Source organism: Aythya ferina (genome assembly GCF_964211825.1).
Source record: "Aythya ferina genome assembly, chromosome: 4".
Taxonomy (NCBI): domain Eukaryota; kingdom Metazoa; phylum Chordata; class Aves; order Anseriformes; family Anatidae; genus Aythya; species Aythya ferina.
This window is the reverse complement of record NC_140300.1, coordinates 40,323,703-40,342,154: the sequence shown is the minus strand read 5'-3', so window position 1 is coordinate 40,342,154 and position 18,452 is coordinate 40,323,703. Positions and strand designations below refer to the sequence as shown.

Genomic DNA, 18,452 nt, shown 5'->3' with positions numbered 1-18,452 from the left:
CGCATTTTTCAGATGTAGATTTATTTAGATCTCGGCACGCATCTACACAGGGTTGGGTGTTCTGGTTCTGTTCCATCTCCAGCTATTGTACTTTGGTCTCTCGCGGAGCATTTGTTACTGGGGCTGGCTAGGAAGGTCTTTAATTGCAGGTTTCTCCCTTTCTCACTGTACATTATGAAAAAATACAGTAAGAGCATGTGGATGTTGGACTAGAGGAGGTCACCAATAATCTATGCACCTGCCAATCCCATTAGCTCCTTTGGATTTTGCACTGTGGGGGCCTGGAGGAAATATGGCCTAAAAATAGCAGTCCCATCTTTATGAAAAGGAATCAGGCAAACCTTCCTTCAGCTGAGCCGCAGCTGCCGGAGCGCTGCGAGCAGCGGTAATAGAAAGCTGCAGCATGGAAGCACTTTTCTGTTCTCGGGAGGCTTGATTTTACAAAGGATAAAGAGTGATGGATGAGAGATCGGCCCTGTTTTAAGTTAAATAACTTCGATTACCACCTCAGAGGAAGCAGAGAGATTCTGTCACCCCATCAACATTTCAGCTGCGTGCGGAGCACAGCCCCGGTTTGGTGGCTGGGATTTTCAGAGTCCCCAGTGCTCTGCCACTTCCTGCTGTTTTTTCAGCTCAACATTTAGCTTTGGCACTCAGGGACACGGGCAAATTCACTGCGATGGGAGGGCCAGTGGTTGTGTTAATGAAGGGCACCGTTCTTTGCAAACAGCTTTTTCTTAAGAACTTCAGCCGAGCTTCTCTGAGGTTTGCATTTTTCCATTCTTTATTTTTTTAAGGTATCAAGATAATGAAATTACAAAGATGAAAGTGGGGGTGGGGGGAAGCCCAACCCAAAGCCTGTGAAATAATTGCTGCATTTTTTCAAAAAAAAAAAAAAAAAAAAAGTCTGCAGTCTTCATTCACGCTACTGATAGCTCAAACAAGGCGCCGCATTTGAGTGGCAACTGCACCAATTAGCACCGCTGCCGCTGGTTTGTGAATTGCATGTGAAATGTAGAATTTGTCCAGAAGTGCTAATGCAAATTGCTCAACAAAAATGTGCCCTCTGTGTCAAGTCTTTTCACTTGTTCTGACACACTGATGTCTGCCCAGATTTCTCTGATCGGCAGATCCCTCTCTCTGCTGACAGCTACCAGAGCTCATAAAGCAATGGAAATATTTCTTGTTGCCATTAGCTGTGTTTCTGCAGAGCGGGTTACAAGCTACTGCTGGGACTGGCTACTCGCAGCACAGCATAATTTTGACTTGTATTTATAAGGCATCAGACTCCAAATTTCTACAATTAAGTGCTAAAAGCTCATTAAATGCCCAAGATTTTACCTGCCCAGGAGTTCAAAGACCTGGTGCCTGCCACGGCGGTAATTTGGTCACTTTGCATGAGTTCAGCATCCTCTCTTGTTGTATGGTGATAACCTTTGTGCCTTGCCACATGAGGCTGAGTTACAATTGCCGTGGGAGCAGTAACTTAGCATTTCCTGACTTTTTCAGCCTACGATATCTCATCCTAATATTGCATCCTTTAAAAGGAGAAGTGGAGCAAGGGCACATTGAAATTTTGGTGTTCTCACACTCACAGAATATAAAATAGCACACCTAGCTGTACGCAGACCTTCAGCTCTGTTGGTAACTGCCTGTGCTGTGCTGCTGACACCCCTGAGCCCAGGAGCCCCATTGTGCAGGGCTCCCTGCAGATGCAGGATGTAAATATGTTTCCTTCCCCCCAAGTGCTTCCAACCTGAGTGCAAGATGGGAGATAACGCAGGGAGTCAAACACACCAGGGAGAGCAAGGAAGCAGAAGAGGCCGGTGGGCATCGTGGAGACAGGAACTTCTGCAAAACTCCTACAAATCTGACGGTGCTGGGGGTCAGAGGTTGGGGTCAGATCTGTGTGATTCTGAGACTCTCCCAGAAATGAAGAGGAAAGCGCGAAGGCACTTCTATCTAGAACATAACACGTGGAAAAGAGGTGGCCGTGATGAGGTGGGCTCAAACTCTCAGCAGCGAACGAGTGTGCGAGGCAGGATAAGCTGCAACTGGGTTTGAAAGCAGAGAAGGGAGCTGAAATCCAAAAGGAAGGGAAGCCAAGAGAGGCTTGCAAAGAGAGGGATGGCACAGCCAAGACAAAAGGGAAAAGAAAATACCCTGGGCAGCAGCACTCTGGCCTCAAGCAGAGTAAGATTGCAAGCACCAGGGTGCGAGGTGATGGGAGCCTGGCTGTGGGGCTCAGCAAAGACAACAGGCTATGGGCTGGGTGACAGGCGAGTGGTGGCGTTGCCCACGGGGACTGAAGCAAGGAGAGGAGACAGAGGGAGCAGGATTAGAGCCTGCTTGGAGAGCGAGCTTGCTCAGAGATCCTGGCAAGAAGGAGGGGAGAAGAGGGACGAGGACGCAGACCTGCAGAGCGGCAGTGGGAGGGTGAGCAGCGACTGACGGGTCTGAGTAACGCTGAGTAAGGGACGGAAGGTGTGGGAGACGAGTGGGAGCACTGGGGAGGGAGCAGGGTTCAGGGGGGGCTTGGTCAGCAGCGCTGGAAGGAGTTGACAGGCGATGGCAGCCAGCCTGGAGTAATTGCGCAGAGCCTCAGCCAGACAAAGGCTATTAGAGACTCTGTGATACTGGTTTCTGTGACAGGCAAGAAGCAAAAGCCTCTTCGGAAAAGAATCTATGTTGGAGATGGAGACTAAATTCAGTCCAAATCATATAAATCATAGGCAGCGCATTCGATAGGCTTGGAGATGACAGTGAGAAGACAGATAGGGTGGGAGCTGGAGAGGCACTTGGAGTCAAGCATAGTTTAGATATTTCTTTTTTTTAAAGCAGAAAGATATAGCATGCTTGTATGGTGAGGGGAAGGAGAGTGAAATCTTAAAGAATAAGGAGGCAGATGGGGGCAGGGGAGATGAGAAGGCAGGAGAAGCAGGAGGGCTGGGGAGCAGCAGCAAGGCCGCTGGAAGGAGGGGAGAGCTGGGCAGGAGGTGGAAGAAAGTAAGCGGAGGGGAGGGAAGGAGGCAGACCATGTCGTGATGCTGAGTTTCTCATGGGAGAAATCAGCACCATCCTGTGCAGGGACGTAACTTCGGCAAAGGCAGGGGAAGGCAAGGCCTGGGGAACGACCTGAGGGCTGCAGAAAGGCAGCTGGGACTGCGTGTGAGGGCTGGCTGGGCTGGCAAACCTGAGTAAGCGTTAGGAAGGGGAAAAAGCACTCGTGGTGTGCAGGAAGCTTTAAAAAAAAAAAAAAGTTTTAAGCTTAACAAATAGGTAATTGTCTCAGAAGAGGTATTAAGGATATTCAGAAAGCCTCAGAAGTAGTGAATAAGGGCTTAATCAGCAAAGGAAGCCATGCCTTAGAGACCTCGAAGTCTGGGGACTGCCTAAAGCCAAGCTGAGTCAGAGCTTGCAAAAGAAATTAATTCTAGAGTAGGGGTTTCCTTTGCCGGATACATGAAGGAGACCTCAGAGAGCAGGGAGGAACCGTGCAGCGAGGAGCATGTCGAGGCTGAAGCCCAGGCACAGCCCAGGTCAGACTTGCTCGGCTCAGTTGTCATGAGGGCGAGCGAGGCTGGATGTCAGAACAGGGGCTGGGTGGCTCGTGGAAGCACAAAGAGCACATCCAAGGTGGAAGAGAAATCAAAAGGGCTTCGGGTGCTTGCACTGGGTGATGGGTAGCTTCGATTCAAGGACGTTGAAAGCACGAGCTCGTGAAATTGCAGGCCTGGCACGCCACCCCAGCCACCTCGCCTTATCAGCTGCTGGTGTTCTGAAGCCACAGCAAAGACGGCGAGGCATCGCTGGGCAGCTGCAGCAGAAGACCGCTTCCCTTGGCCTTGCCAGCTACCTTTTGGAAACATTTGGCTCTTGGTTTCAGGCTGAAATACCACCTGCAGAGAGGCTGCACGGACAAGTGCCTGCAGCGACAAGGGAGTTACTCCAGCTCTTTGAAGCTGGTGTCTGACAGGGGAAGATCGTGGAATTTGTGCAGGAATCTGTACATTTATAGTGCTCATCACAAGCACTACTGGGGCTGCTTTGGTGCTTTCAGCAGTCACACACCGCAGCGGTACCGCGAGCACTAGGGACGTGGCACAGAACTAGGGACGTGGACAGAAGCCAGAGACAGAGTCACTGACAGGGCAGGAAGGTCCCCAGCGGCACGGAGAGAGCTACTTTGTGAGAGCCCCGAACTTTTGAGCTGAATTTTTCTGAGGATTTTTTGTGTTGTCTTGGCAGAAGCAGTGATATGGGGCAACTGCAGCCTCGTACCGATTTTTGAGGTAAGTCGCCTTCTGCATACGGGAAGGAGAGCATATGGCCCAGTGTGTTTATTTCTCAGCCAGGATTCTTTCGGGCTTGGCAAATTACACGCTTCTCGCCGAGGATCAACACCAGTGCCAAGTTTGGTTTTTCTAAAAATGAAAGGGATTTCATTTATCACAGCACAGGGGAAAGGATCTGAGAAACGTCCTTAAGCACAAAAAATACCTTTTGTTTATCCTCAAACAAAACACCCAAGGGGAAATTGAACAAAAATTTCACTGAGAGTGAAAAATAAATAAATAAATAACACCACACAAACCTCTCCTCTGCAGCCATCCGCAGGAGATGTCGGTCAGACAGCCATGGTGTGGGCCCCGGCTATCAGAGTGAAAGGGACGGCCTGGTAATAGTTGGGTGTTTGCTGCTGGAGCATCTTTTCCTGGTACCTGTGCTTTCCCCAGGCCCCCAGTTTTTCCCTGTACGTGGTAGAAGTTTCTCTCACGGCATTTATTTTTATTGTGTCCTTTCCCCTCCGTTCCCCTTTTCACTGGCCCCATGTGGCTGTTTATTTAAACCATTTGCCTGCTTTCATCTTCCGCTTTTCTTCTCTCCCCCTTCTCGGGGGCTCCCTCGCCGTGATTATCCTCGCACCTCACATCAGCTTTCCTCCCTTCCTCTGCCCTATGGACTCGCAGGGGGCACTGGTTAAAGCTGCAGCCTTTGGCACTGCCATTTCCAGCAGGCACCAGCCTCAGGGCCTGGTGTCTCTGCCAGCTCGGCCCTCACCCGGTGCTGCTGCCAGAGCACCTCATGAAGGCCTGGTAAACGTGCTGAGGGATCGCCTCTGGTGCCCCGGGGACATGGCAGCAACTCTGGAGGGCCTCACCCCCAAAAACAAAACTGGAAAGCGGGAGCGATCTCCCCTGCAAAGGGGAGAAAGCACCAGGGCTGTTACTTGTAAAAGAGGAAACGAGCCTGTTTTAATTAATCTGGTTGAAGCTCGGTAGCATTTCTGAGTCCCGCCAGGATTTGCAGACTGCAAATGCCCTGCTGGGGCAGAAGTCGGTGCTCCCAAACCATGGTGGTGGAATGACAAGACGCTCAGTCTTGTGCACCATGAGATCAACTCTGGGCAGTCTTTAGCTCCGAAATGGTGTTGAGAAAACACTCGCTCATTTCCAAATCCTTTCTTATGTACTTTGTCCCCAGAAGTAAAGAAATCAGTCCCTCTGATGAACCCACACAACCCCAGAAGTAGCAGCCTGACAGATAGTGTTTGTTCTGCGGGAAGAATAAACTGCAGCGAAAAGATGGGGAGGAGAGATGCAGGGGAAGGGAGGGCAGAGGAAAACAAATTGGCTGCATGCAAAGGTTTAGCGTCAAACGTCAGAGGGATCTTGTTTGCTCAGATACTATATGAAAGACCATGGCAACCAGGGGCCCAGAGAGAGGAGAGATTTGTAGCTGCTCCCCGGACTGGATGACAGAGGAAATAGGTGAAGCAATCCACCCTGCAAAGCCCGCTGGGGGCTGCGGAGTCGTAAAACAGCCTAGCTGTCCCTTCACCCTGTACACGGGCTCATTCGAGGCAAAAAAAAAAAAAAAAAAAAAAAAAAAAGAAGTCTGAAGTGAATGGATTTGTAATTCAGTCAGATGGGACCATGTTGCTGAAGGCGGCTTTGCTGTGGGCAGCCAGATTTAGAAAGAGGGATTAAGATCCCTGCCGGACACAATAAGTAGCAACATTACAAGGAGTTTACAGGAAACGTTTTTAGGGGAATATAGGAGGGCGCATTTACGTCGCTCTGAAAACACTGGGTGAGATTGTGTTTCATTGTCCATGGAAATGCAGTAATATTTTTGATCCCAGTAGTAGATTGGTGCCCTCCTTTTTTTACACCTTGAGTGCTGTGTTCAGCTTTGGGCCTCTCACTACCAGAAGGACATCAAGGCCCTGGAGCGTGCCCAGAGCAGGGCTACAAAGCTGGTGAAGGGCCTGGAGCACGAGGCCTGTGAGGAGCAGCTGAGGGTGTTTAGTCTGGGGAAGAGGAGGCTCATGGGAGACCTCATTGCTCTCTGCAACTACCTGAAAGGAAGGTGTGGGGAGCTGGGGGTCGGCCTCTTCTCACAGGTAACTAGTGACAGGACTAGAGGGAATGGCCTCAAGTTGCACCAGGGGAAGTTCAGGTTGGCAATGAGGAGACATTTCTGCTCAGAAAGAGCAGTCAGGCACTGGGATGGGTTGCCCAGGGAGGTGGTGGAGTCACCGTCCCTGGGGGTGTTCAAGGAAAGGTTGGACGTGGTGCTTGGGGACGTGGCTTAGCGGGTGACAGTGGTGGTAGGGGGATGGTTGGGCCAGCTGAGCTTGGAGGTCTCTTCCAACCTTATCGATTCTGTGCTTCTGTGATCTACGTCTGTAGATATACACATGCACGAGCCATAACGAGATCCCCGCGAGGAAGGGGCAGTGACTGCCAGAGAGGCAGCAGCGCGGTGCAGCAGTGCCAGCTGCCTCTGGTGCCAGGGAGCAGCAGCTCGGAGCTGCGCAGAGGTGAGGGCAGGCAGCGCTGCGCTGTCTCGTACATCACAGGCCGGTCGGCTGCACCACTAAGTTGCGTTTATCCAGAAAGGCTGTCGTCTCTGAAGACATCAGAAAGTGGAGATCTGCCATTTCTGGTGGGTAATGAAATCACGGCGTAAAAATGTGATTCTTCTTTCTGATTTGAATCTGTCTTTGGCTTCCAGCCCTTGTATCTGGTTTTGCCTTCTTCACTAGATAAAAGAGCTCTTTAAAGGATTTCTTCCCTCGTGAAGGTATTTTTATATGCCATGGTCAAAGCGTCTCTCAGCTTTCTTTGAGGTAAGCTAAATGATTGAGCTCTTTAAGTCTCTCACTGGAAGACGCTTTCTGCCTCAAATCATTTTTGTGTCTTCTTTTTCTGCTCTGGCTCTAAAATGTAGGTGCCTGACTGTACACATTTTTTCTAGCATCGTTCTTCTAATGCAGTATGCAGGATAAGCCACCTCCTGGCTTCTGTTTGCTCTTCTGTTCTCTGTATATTCAGGGGTTGCATTATTTCACATCATACCACAGAACAGCACAGCGAGCTCATGTTTGACTGTCTGTTTTGCACGTTAAGATGCCGCTTTAAAATCCTTGGTTTTTTGGAAAACACCTTGTCCCTCGAGGTGGCATACCCACCCCTGATGGTTTCTGGTCCTTGGGGTCCTGCTCTGATCCCTGGGCCTCCAGCAGAAGTGGTGTGAGCTGACAACATCTGAGGGCTGGAGGGCATCGTCTGGTGGTCCTTTTGCTGGTCCTGGCAGAAAATGGTGTGACTGCTTTCAGCTGTGGTTGGGAGAATGGACGTCATGCAGAGGGAACAAATCGCTGAATGATAAGGAGGAGGCACGTGTAAGATTTGAGACAAAGAGGAAAATATCTTTTTTCCTTCCCCTTTATCCTCTTTTTGAAGTCACTGTACACACACACCACCCTGAACTCCGAGGAGGACCCCTCAATGCAGTAGATACTTAGAAATAATGTGGGCAGAGGCACTGATGAAGCAGCTAGGTCCCTACAGAAGTTTGCCTTACTGGGTGCTCTACAGCTATGAAAACCTGCCCAGACCTGTCACGCAGACCATTTGGAAATTCTGCCTCTTTCTTGGCTCCATGAATGGAAGCTTGACTCTTCCTAAATCCGGTCTTACTCCCAGTTGCAGAGCACTCGATCCTGTCCCTGGGCTGCATTGGAAGGGGGTCGCCAAGACTGTGGGGAGCACGGGGGTCCTGCTGGGTTTGGATCCAGGTACAGCTGCCACACAGCAGCAGGTGAGGAGCTCTGCTCCCGGACACCAGGGAGCATTTTCCTGCTGGCAGGGGCTTTCTGCCCGGGCTGCGCTCCTGTTTTCGGGACACACAACCCAGGGCTGCTCCCGGTGATGTCAGCAGGGCCTTTCATCATTGTTTGGGAAGAGCTTTGGCCAAAAAAAATGGAAAGGAACAGAAATATTCCGGGCGGGAGGGTGGTGTTCTGGCTTGATGAAGAACGCCTGGCCTTAGATCTGTTATTAAAGCTGGAAACAGGAAGCTTTTGCTGTGAATCGCCAAACTCCTGTACCCAGGAACGGCTGAGCGCACCGCTCTGGAAGCGACACCCCCGTGCTAATCTTCGTGTTTCCTCCAGCTGCCGCACGGGTTCGTGTCAGCTGGCGGGGCTTCCTTCGGGGCTTTCTTCCCTTCCCGACCCCGCAGCTTGCAGCGTAACGCCCTGCGGGACCGAGCTGCAGCGGCACCGCGGGACGGGTTCGTGCCTGCGCTGCTTCCGCGTGCGCACGCAGCGAGCCAGGACACAAGTCCTGCAGCAAGGCTCTTTTGAGGAAGATTCAGCCGGGTTTGGGGCTGCAGCCCTGGCAGCAGCTGCGCACAGAGGGTTGAGGGAGCCCCTGCGGGTGCCACCTCCGGCTCCCGTTCCCCCCCCCGGTTCCTTTCCCTTGCAGTAGCTGCAGCAAAGGCTCCGTGACTTGGCAGCGCGGCCTCGCTGCTGCCTATAAATGGAAGCAGTTGGCTGGCCTCCCAGTATCACACGAGATAGCCCTGTGCAGCCTTATGCAATCCCCGGCCTGATGACTTCATCGGGAGCCGGGGGGGACGGGGTGGGAGGGATCCTCAGAAGGGTGCTGCGCGTCCCCCCGGGCCCCGCGGGACGGGGACGGTGGCAGGGTGAGGGCAGCGAGGGGAGCGTCAGGCCACGAGCCCACAAAATGTGGTGTGAGGAAGGAAAGGGGGGGATGTGGGAAGGCTGTTGGGGTGGGGAGGAAACTTTCAGACCGGGGGGATGTGTACATTGGGAAGGGAAAGCAGCCAAGTACCGGAGAGCTGCCTCTCAGCAGGGAGCCCTTCAGGAACTACCGGTGCAAAGTAGAGATGTGGACAAATTGTATTTTCTTGTTATTACCTCAAAAGGGTCCTTGAAAACCTGACCTTTGTGACCCCGAGCTGAGCCGAGCCGTGCTGCCCCGGTCTGGCAGCGTCCCCTGGTGCCGATCCGATCTGAGCTGTGCCGAGCCGGGCAGCAGCATGGGGAGATACGGGGGAAACGCGGGCTGGGGGAGGAAGGTCGGAAGGAGAGGGCTTCCACAGAGACTCTGGCATCCTTGCTCCCTTCTCTTTTTCTTTTCCCAGCACTAAGAGGCAGCTGGGAGCACAAAGAGAAAGCAGGGGGGGTAGGAGAAGGTACCTGTGGCATCACAGATGCTCGTGTCCTTCCAGTGACGAGCTTTTGGTCCTTAGCTGTGGGGTGAAAATCATAAATAAAGACGTTGTGTGCATAAATCCTGAGCTTCTGGTGCAATATAGGGGGAATTAGGGCTGTCCACTGTGTGTGCCTACAGCCTCAGCTCCTGAACCCAGAGGCCTGCGTGATAATGCTGGTGTGGGGAAAGGGAAGGAAGTGGGAAGGGAGAGAAACGAGGTTTATTATCCCCATGATGACAGAGGAAAACCTTGGAAAAACATCTCTCTCAGGTTACTTAGCCTGAGTGATAATAAACCTAGTGCCCAATTCTGGTATCCTATTATTAGCGAATTGTCAAGTGCTCTTGCTTTATCTGGGGGGCCTCTGAACTCCAGGTTACGATGTGAGAGCCGAGGAACCTGCCACCTGCAGCAGACAGCGGGTGGCACAAGCAAGGACTCTTACTTTCTTCCAGCTCCAGTCCTCGCCCACAGACTCGAGGCATATTGTTAACCAACCGTGATTTCCCCAGCCCGCGAGCGCCCTCAGTAACGAGGCTCTCTCTCTCTGTTTGTGCAGGAGCAGCACCAAGTGGGATTGTCTCGGACCACAGCACCTATGCAGCCTTCCGTCCCACCGGGCTCCAGCAGCGTGGTCACAGGCACGAGCTCCGGGGGTCCCTTCCTGGGAAACCAACCGCAAGCAGCCATCATGAAGCAGATGCTGATTGAGCAGAGAGCCCAGCTCCATGTGATGGAGCAGCAGAAACAACAGTTTCTCCGAGAGCAGAGGCAGCAGCAGCAGCAGCAAATCCTAGCAGAGCAGGTACAACGTCTGTTTGTCTCGAGCTCTGCAGCACGTGCTGGTATGGCAGCATGGGTGATACAGGCAGTACAACACCAGCCCTTCCTTTTACAGTCAGTAATGCTCTCTCTGTGGCTTACATCATGTTTTTTTCAGCAGTGGTTATCAAAGAAGAGGCATCTGCCTCAGTCCTGCCATGACCTTGGCAAATACTACGCCTTTTCCTAGCTGTGGACATGGCAATTGCATGGGGTTTTAGACACTGGGAAAGTTAGCTCTTAACCTGCTATCTCATGATGTGTTTAGTCTGGCAGAAGCAGACTGGTACAGTGAGAGTTGCTGCTGCTCTCCCCTGTAATCAGGCTCTGCTTTAACTGGAGTTAGAACTTGCACGTGTTGTATAGCCGTAGGAGTACTGATAGCCTTCCCCTTGTTGCATGGTCCGTATGAGAAAGAGAAGAATTCTCCCCCAGTGAACAGGAAGGATGCTCCTAGAAATACTCAGGTAGAAGATGCATGAATTGGTCCAGGGGTGAACAAATGCATTGTGAGGATGCAGTAATGATCCCCACACATGCATCAGGCCCATTCAAGTGCATACACCTGGGAGCCAGTCACTGAGAAGACAAGTCTAAAAGTCAGTCCTTAAGCTCTTGGCTTTTAGGTGTGTGCCCAATGAGGTTTCCTTTATCTTTTTGATCATTTGTAGCACATGTTTACGAACACGGGGATTAGTACTTGCTTCTTTCCCGTCTTTGCCATTCCCTTACCTTTGTTACTCAGCTTTGGTTTTGAACAAAGCATTTGTACAGCTTTAGATGAAGTGAAAAGATACCCCATTCTAGTAACTGCTTAGTCAAGTATACTCTAGGCTTTGAAAGCTCTGAAAGCTTGTTTTTCTTTTTTAAATAGCCCTCAATTCTGTTTTAGATGCATGAGTATTCATAGAAAATAACCACAGAAGGACCAGTGTGGTCTGGATCAAGCGATGGAGGCATTTTGCAATTGCCTGCTCCCCAGATATCATTCACTGAAATACAAGAAGAAATGTGCCTTAGTAGCCATTTCTGGTTTGGCTAGGTAATGGTCGTAGGACACGGTTCTCAGATGAGGATGCAGTATTGCTTGCAGCTGAGTGCAGGTGGGCTGCAGTCTGCTACCAGGAATAAATACATCCAGACCTTGTCAGGGCTCAGGAAAGGAAGGGGTGCGTGGATACAGCTGCACTTAGACCTAGGTGAACGCAGATATCTCATATCCCTCCCTCTCTTTGCAGTGTGAAGACAGTCCCGTTTGCACTTTAGAGGTCAAGATGAAGTGCTTGTAAGCAAGGAGAGTTGATGTTAGCCTCAGTGCTTATTCCTTTCTGAACCAGAAGGAGTCCATGTGCTGAGTAGCCCAAGTACTCTCAGGAGCACTCTTCAGTTGACTCTGCTTGTCTCCAGAACAGCTTGCTAGACAAGAAACACTGCAGTTCTGCTGCCGTACTCTTGTCACCAGCCCCTTTCCAGCTCTCTAATTAATTAATCATCTTTTTCTCTTCTGCTTTCTTTCCCTCCTTCATTTTCAGCAGTTGCAGCAGCAGTCACATTTGCCTCGGCAGCACCTGCAGCAACAGCGGAGCCCGTATCCAGTGCAACAGGTCAATCAGTTCCAAGGTAAAAGTCATGCTCTTTTTCCTAGATTGGAGACAAAGTATGTCCCTGCAGCGGGCATTTGAAAGTTCTTGTGTTTTGTGAGGACATTTTGTGTTTTGTTAAGCAGTGTGCCAGAACAGCAAGGCAGGCTGTTGCACACTTGCGCATACTGCATATTTTACAAAAGGGAAATGACCAGTTTTGAATATTTAGTTATGTTTCTAATTTCCTTTCTGCTCCACTCAGCAAAAGCTGCATTTTTCATTTGACATCAGTTTTGTCTCCTTGATTCCTGTGTTCTAAGGATTCATCTTGTTTGACTTCACTCATCCTACATTTTTTTCAGCTATTGTCTCTCCCTGTATCCTGGTTTTACTCCTCTTCATTTCCCACTTTGTTTAATTTGATGAGCAGGGACTTTCAGAGAGGTCATCCTTATCTAGAGAATGACCAAAAGAAATGTCTGATAAATGCCAGGTGTGGAAAATATAGAGAAATATCTGAGATGAAAATGGAGATTTTTGTAATGAACACAAAAAAGCAAGTATTATTTCAGTGTGCTCATAAGTAATTGAAGAATGCATGGACAATCATTTTGGTTTAGGAAAAAAAAACGTTAATTCTGAGCTTCTTAAGTGCAAAACATCAGCTGAATGTCTTCACTGACCATGGATTCTAAATAAACGTGGAAGTAACATGTTCAGTGCTGTGTATTCATGACAGTTTCACTTAACTGCAACAGAAAACAAGAGAGGCAAGCATATTGCAGTTCTAGTGTTCAGGAAGTGAACAGGCAGCCAAATCCTCTGCTGATATATAACAGGGTGGCTCTTTCTAATTGCCTTCTGATTCTTGTCTTTGGCAGCATAAATTCTATATGAAATGATTTTTTTTCCCCAATAATTAATTTGCAAAATCAAAGTGTATGTGTGTGCACAGTCATGCATTATTTGAGAAGCATATGTAACATCTTTCTATACTAATGCTTCTTTGAAACCTTGCCTTCATATGTATTATTTAAAAGAAATGCAGAAGAGAGTTCAGGCTAATGTGTGACAGAGCAAGGAATTCATTTTCATAAATGAACTCATTTAAATACAAATATTTCACCATTTTTTCTGTTTAGTCACGGGAACGCAATCCAGTGCAGTAGGTTATGTGTGAGTGAGACCAGAAGGTGGCCCAACATCTTAAAATCTGTTACATCTCTCTTTTAACTGCTTCTTGTCTGAACTCCTGCCTCTTACGCAGAGCACAGTAGTATAACGTGAACCACCTGCTGGTAGTGAGTCCCTTGGAGGTTTTCAATGCCAATTTCAATTCAAAAGTAGCTAGAGAGACATTAAATACGTTTTTACCATTATCTGTACACTTCAGCACTTGATGGAATCACTGTAAAAAAAGACATCTTCTAACCTTGGAGGAAGGAGATGATCTAAATTAAAAAATATATATAAGATCAAGGGGACCCCAGTGCCAATCACTAAAAAACCAGCTTACCTGCAACATACATAAAATAAAAGCTGCCAACACATTTGCCCTGTGCAAGTGAGATCAAGATGGACTCTCTTCATGCTAAAAAAAGGTTTGTTTGTCTATATGTTGGAGAGTTGAGCTAACAACATCCTCCAGAAGCTTGTCCTGCTGCAAGAAAAAGGAGGTGTAGCCATCCACTGCATGATGTGTGTGAAACTATGGGAATGACACTTCCTTTCTTTGTACCCATTTCTCATGGTAACCCAGCCAGCTTAAATAGCAGGGCCTAGTATCCTCTGCTCTCCACAGACATTCAGGTATGTTGTCTGCTACAGCAGCTAGGGCTGATTTAAGAGCATCCTGATTTTTCATACAGTTTCTGACTCTTGCAGCAACTTTTTAACGTCTACGTTTTGCATGTACTAATATTTGAGCCGGGAGTAATTGCGTGCGTCGTGCTGTTGGAGTATACCTGCAGAGTATTTTATTTAGTTTGGTATGGTATTGACTCAAAACCACAATGAACCCATGGCATCATCAGAGCTCCGGTAATTGTTTTTAAATAAAGGTAGTAAATACAGAAGCATATTGGCTTCCCAGAAATCGATAGCTTCCCTCACCCCTCAAAGGAAGACACAAGCATAGTTCAGTTATCTGCCATGGTGTGGAATTTAACAAGGTTAGGATTTTCTGGTTTCCCATCACTGGCTGAAGGTGGACTAAAATGTGCTTATAATATCGATTCACTAATACACTCTCCCTGCTTTAAATGTCCACAAAAAACAATTTTTCTTCTTTCCAAAGATTTAATCAGTAACAATGATATAGAAAATCCATTCATTTATGCCTCCTGAGCTATTAAAAAATTGATTGGCCTTCTGAGTCTGACATTTCCATTTTCAAGGCTTACTTTTGAAAGACAATGGATATATTTAAAAGAGAGCTTCAAACAGTTAACTGAAGTTCAGCTCTTTTGCTTCCGTTGAATTCAAATGGAAGGTTTTGCATTTGCTCAGTAGAAGCTGATTTAGGTTTATCTGAAGAAGATTGAGTGCTACCAAATGACAGTGTGCATGCAACTTTCCAAAGTCTTAGGGACTAATTTTTGCACAGAGGAGTGTGCCTGTTGTCACTCACCCAGAGGAAAAGAAAAACACCAAAAAAAAAAAAAAAGAAAGACTCATATTTACTTTTGAAAGGGAACTTCTACTTCTAGGTCACTCAAAAAATAAAAAATAAATTTTTGGTGACAGGTAACAGAAAGACAGGCCTATTTTACCCCTTCAGCACCAGTGTCTTTATAGCGTAAGTACCTGAGCAGCGTATTATCAGGAGAGCAACCATGGCTATAATCATATACCAGATATGGAATCACGTTGCCTTGATGCTTCTAGAATTCAAAGCCATGAATCCCTTCGGATACGAATCCCAAAACAGTCATAACTGAGAATTACTCAGTGAGTAAATCATTGGCCTTTTGACCTTGCCGGCCTTACGGGAAATTAGGCTGCCCGTCTGTATTGACAGTACTCTGCTGAGCAGTGTCCCACCTAACACACTGAATGCATGACACCATCAGTGATTCCTGTTTAGGGTAGCACTCAAGCTGTGTTACCTCTCACTTCCAAGAAGGGGCTTGGTGGGTCAGCACTGAGGCTGTAGCCACAGTGATGTGGAGGACGCATAATCTCCAAAATGCAGCTAACAATAGGCAGCAAGTGTGTCTCCCAAGGACAGTTAACCTAGTTCTCTGCTAAACTTCACATGAAACAATATCCACTCCAAAAGCACAGCAACCTGAAATCCTTCTGTGATGCAGGAGGCTCCCACGGATTCTCTCTTATGCAAAGGCGTGTTGATTTGTGTAAGTTTTACAGGATTGTGGTTCTTTCTTAACCTTGCTGCCTTTTTGGTGTAGGTTCTCCCCAAGATATAGCAGCTGTGAGAAACCAAGCAGCACTCCAGAGCATGAGGACATCCCGAATGATGGCCCAGAATGCGAGCATGATGGCGATGGGTCCTTCCCAGAACCCGAGCACGCTGCCCACCACAGCAGGCCAGTCAGACATGAGCATGGCTCCCTACAGCAACGCCTCTTCCAGCCAGCCAGGAATGTACAGTATGAGCACAGGGATGAGCCAAATGTTGCAGCACCCAAACCAAAGTGGCATGAACATGGCACATAACGCAGGCCAGGGAACAAGGCAGCCTGCCTCCGGACAAGCGGTGGGAATGGTCAGCAATTTTGGTCAGAACATGCTGGTAAACTCTGCTCTTCCCCAGCATCAGCAGCAGATGAAAGGACCGGTGGGCCAGGTCTTACCCAGGCCACAGGCACCACGACTTCAAAACCTGATGGGGACTGTCCCACAAGGAACACAAAACTGGCAGCAGCGAGGCTTGCAAGGCATACCTGGAAGGACTAGCAGCGAAATCGGGCCTTTCAATAATGGCACAACGTACCCGATGCAGCCCGGGCAGCCAAGGCTGTCCAAGCAGCATTTCCCGCAGGGACTTAACCAGACAGTTGTGGACTCGAGTGGGACAGTGAGAGCCCTGAACCCTGCGATGGGGAGACAGCTGCTGCAACCACTACCAGGGCAACAAGGAGCCGGCCAGGCCAGGCCAATGGTAATGCCTGCAATAAGCCAAGGGGTCCCCACGATGTCTGGTTTTAGTCAGCCTCCGACGCAGCAATTGCCAGGTGGTAACTTTGCTCAGAGCGGCCAAGGCCAGGCCTACGAGAGGAATCCCACTCAGGACATCTCTTACAATTACAGTAATGAAGGAGCAGGGGGGTCCTTCTCCAGTTTAGCAGAGGGTGCAGACCTCGTGGACTCTATCATTAAGAGCGGACCAGGGGATGAGTGGATACAAGAACTTGATGAGTTGTTCGGAAACCCCCAGTGAGTGGGCTTGTATAGTCTGGAGCTTTGGTTGTTACGTTTGGAAAAAAAACAGAGTTGGATGTGCTCCCCATCCTTGGATTGTTGGTTTTTTTGTTTGAATTGGTTTGGTTTGGGGTTATTTTGTTTGTTTTCTTTTGTGTTTAATCGTGCAAACCGAGCTGATCTGTAGCCAACGTTGGAAGATTCAGGTGACGATGGAAACATCGGTATCACAAGACTTCCACAAGCAATCTCCGTTGCACGGCAGCACCCGCTGCACGGGTGTGGGGCAGGATGGGGAAACTGGAAAAGCCAGCGGATGCCTCGGGTAGGGAAAACTTGGTCTTTCCCAACTGAAGTGAGGCTTCATTGCACAATGGTGTGGGGTGGTCCCAGTATCTCCCACCTCATGTAGCTGTAAAGGCCGCAACTTTCAGAGTAGCAGTTGAAAGCGGCCAGGAGCAAAACCTAAAGAAGCCCACAGGCAATTGCACAGGCCCCGGTCAGAAACGGGCTTAGCGCTGGGTATAAAAGGCCTCAGAGAGCCACGGACGGGCTCTGGGCTGTCAGAGAGGACATGCAGCACACAGGTGACAGACTGAAACAGTCACAGAGAGGTCACCATTTTCACTGCAGAGCGATAAAAATCCAATAGAGGTGTAGCAGAACATAAACTTGGCAGTAGAGTGAGGACAGTTTGATCACAGGCTGGAGATGGCTTCGGTGGGTGGGTTAACGTAACGAGCTATGTGGTCCCCTTGGGACTTGCAGTAGCACATCCCTGTCAGAGCACTTTGCTCTGCTGTATCTGCTATATCTGTACCTGCTGCCTGGGAGAGCAGAGCAGCAGCTGAGTGGTGTTAAAGGGCTACAAGGTACCAGCGAAGGTCTTAAGCAGGTCCCTGTCTCTCCTCCCTCTCCCATATGTTTTCATATGTTCCCCTCCTGTCCTTCAGTGTAAAACAAGGTAAGCTCACTGCACTTTTTCTCAGGTGAGCAACAAACACCACAAAGGGGCAGGGAGCAGAGGAGAAGCCAGGAAGGAGGGAACGTACAGGGAGGGCCTGGCAGGCAGAAATGAGTTTCTTCTCTCTTGAAAAGTGCAAGATTGGCAGGTAGTGTTACCATGGGGTGTCTGGGCTCTCGATTTGACATTATGTGCTACCTGGTCTTCTGTTTTAAGCAGGTGCTTGGCCTAATCTCCCTGGCTTGCTGGAATAAAATTCAGTGCGGTATTTGAAAAATGGGAACTAAGGAGGGACTACAGCAAAGAGCATTCATGAATGGGTAAAATAGTTGATTTAGGTATTAAAAACACTGGGTCTGCCCAAATATGCTTTTAAGCAACAGAGATGTATCACTGTCTCCACTGCCTATCTCCACTGTGTGGACCGGCGCTGAGCAGCGCTGCAGTGAAGCGGTGATACGGCTTCCAGAGACGCCGGCCATTCTGAATGCCTAAGGCAGCGGTTCCCAAGCCGTGGTCTGAGGGCGAGGGAAGCTGTCCTCAGAAACCTGCCATCTTTTCAGCTGGGAGCTGGCCACCAGGGTACGTGGGGGTGCTTAAAAAATGGTAGCAGTGGTCCCGAAAAGTTTTGGAACTGATGCTGGCCTCCAAGAGCACGTTATGTGCTCTGTGGTGAGAACATCTGCAGTGTACACATGCTGAAGGCCACAGGAGCGAGGGGCTCAGTACCTGGCACCTCTGTGTCCTCCCTTCCCCTGCGGGGTATCACTGTGCATTGCTTGGAGGAGCGGGGCCAGGCGGGCCTGGGGCCACCCCAGCACCCGGGTACGTTCCCTGCGGTGCTGCGACCCCTCGCAGGGCCTACCCAGACACGGGTTAAATGCTGTACTGTAGACAGGACAAGCTGTGTTTTTAACTTGGACTAGCTGGCCAGGGTGAGCTGTCAGTTCAGCTTGCCTTGACCACCGATTTTTTTTAAAAATCCTTTAGTTAGCATTCTTTTATCTAACCCCTTTTTAAAACACAGCCGAGGCCCCATTCCAGTTCCTGCTGAAGATGACAGGGCTTTGCCTGGCCACAGCTTCAGCTGGAGCTGGGCCGGGCCCTAACACAGCGCAGGACAGCACCAGCCACAATTTGCAGTCCACAACCACCTCGTGGGCTTG

General features: G+C 49.3%; 1 protein-coding gene across 9 annotated transcripts in view; it reads left to right on the top strand.

Annotated features, from left to right (window-relative positions):
* The window catches only part of MAML3 (mastermind like transcriptional coactivator 3), a 253,535-nt gene extending 236,569 nt beyond the window's left edge, over nucleotides 1-16,966 (top strand). For 8 of the 9 annotated variants that reach the window (XM_084517411.1, XM_084517410.1, XM_084517413.1 and 5 more), the window contains 3 exons: nucleotides 10,094-10,339; nucleotides 11,889-11,976; nucleotides 15,350-16,966. In XM_084517411.1, the coding sequence (XP_084373537.1) occupies nucleotides 10,094-10,339; nucleotides 11,889-11,976; nucleotides 15,350-16,341 (1,326 nt within the window). In that variant the 3' untranslated portion in view covers nucleotides 16,342-16,966. The remainder of the gene's footprint in view (nucleotides 1-10,093; nucleotides 10,340-11,888; nucleotides 11,977-15,349) is intronic. The other variant, XM_084517408.1, reaches the window with a different exon arrangement.
* The last annotated feature ends 1,486 nt before the right edge of the window (nucleotides 16,967-18,452 follow it).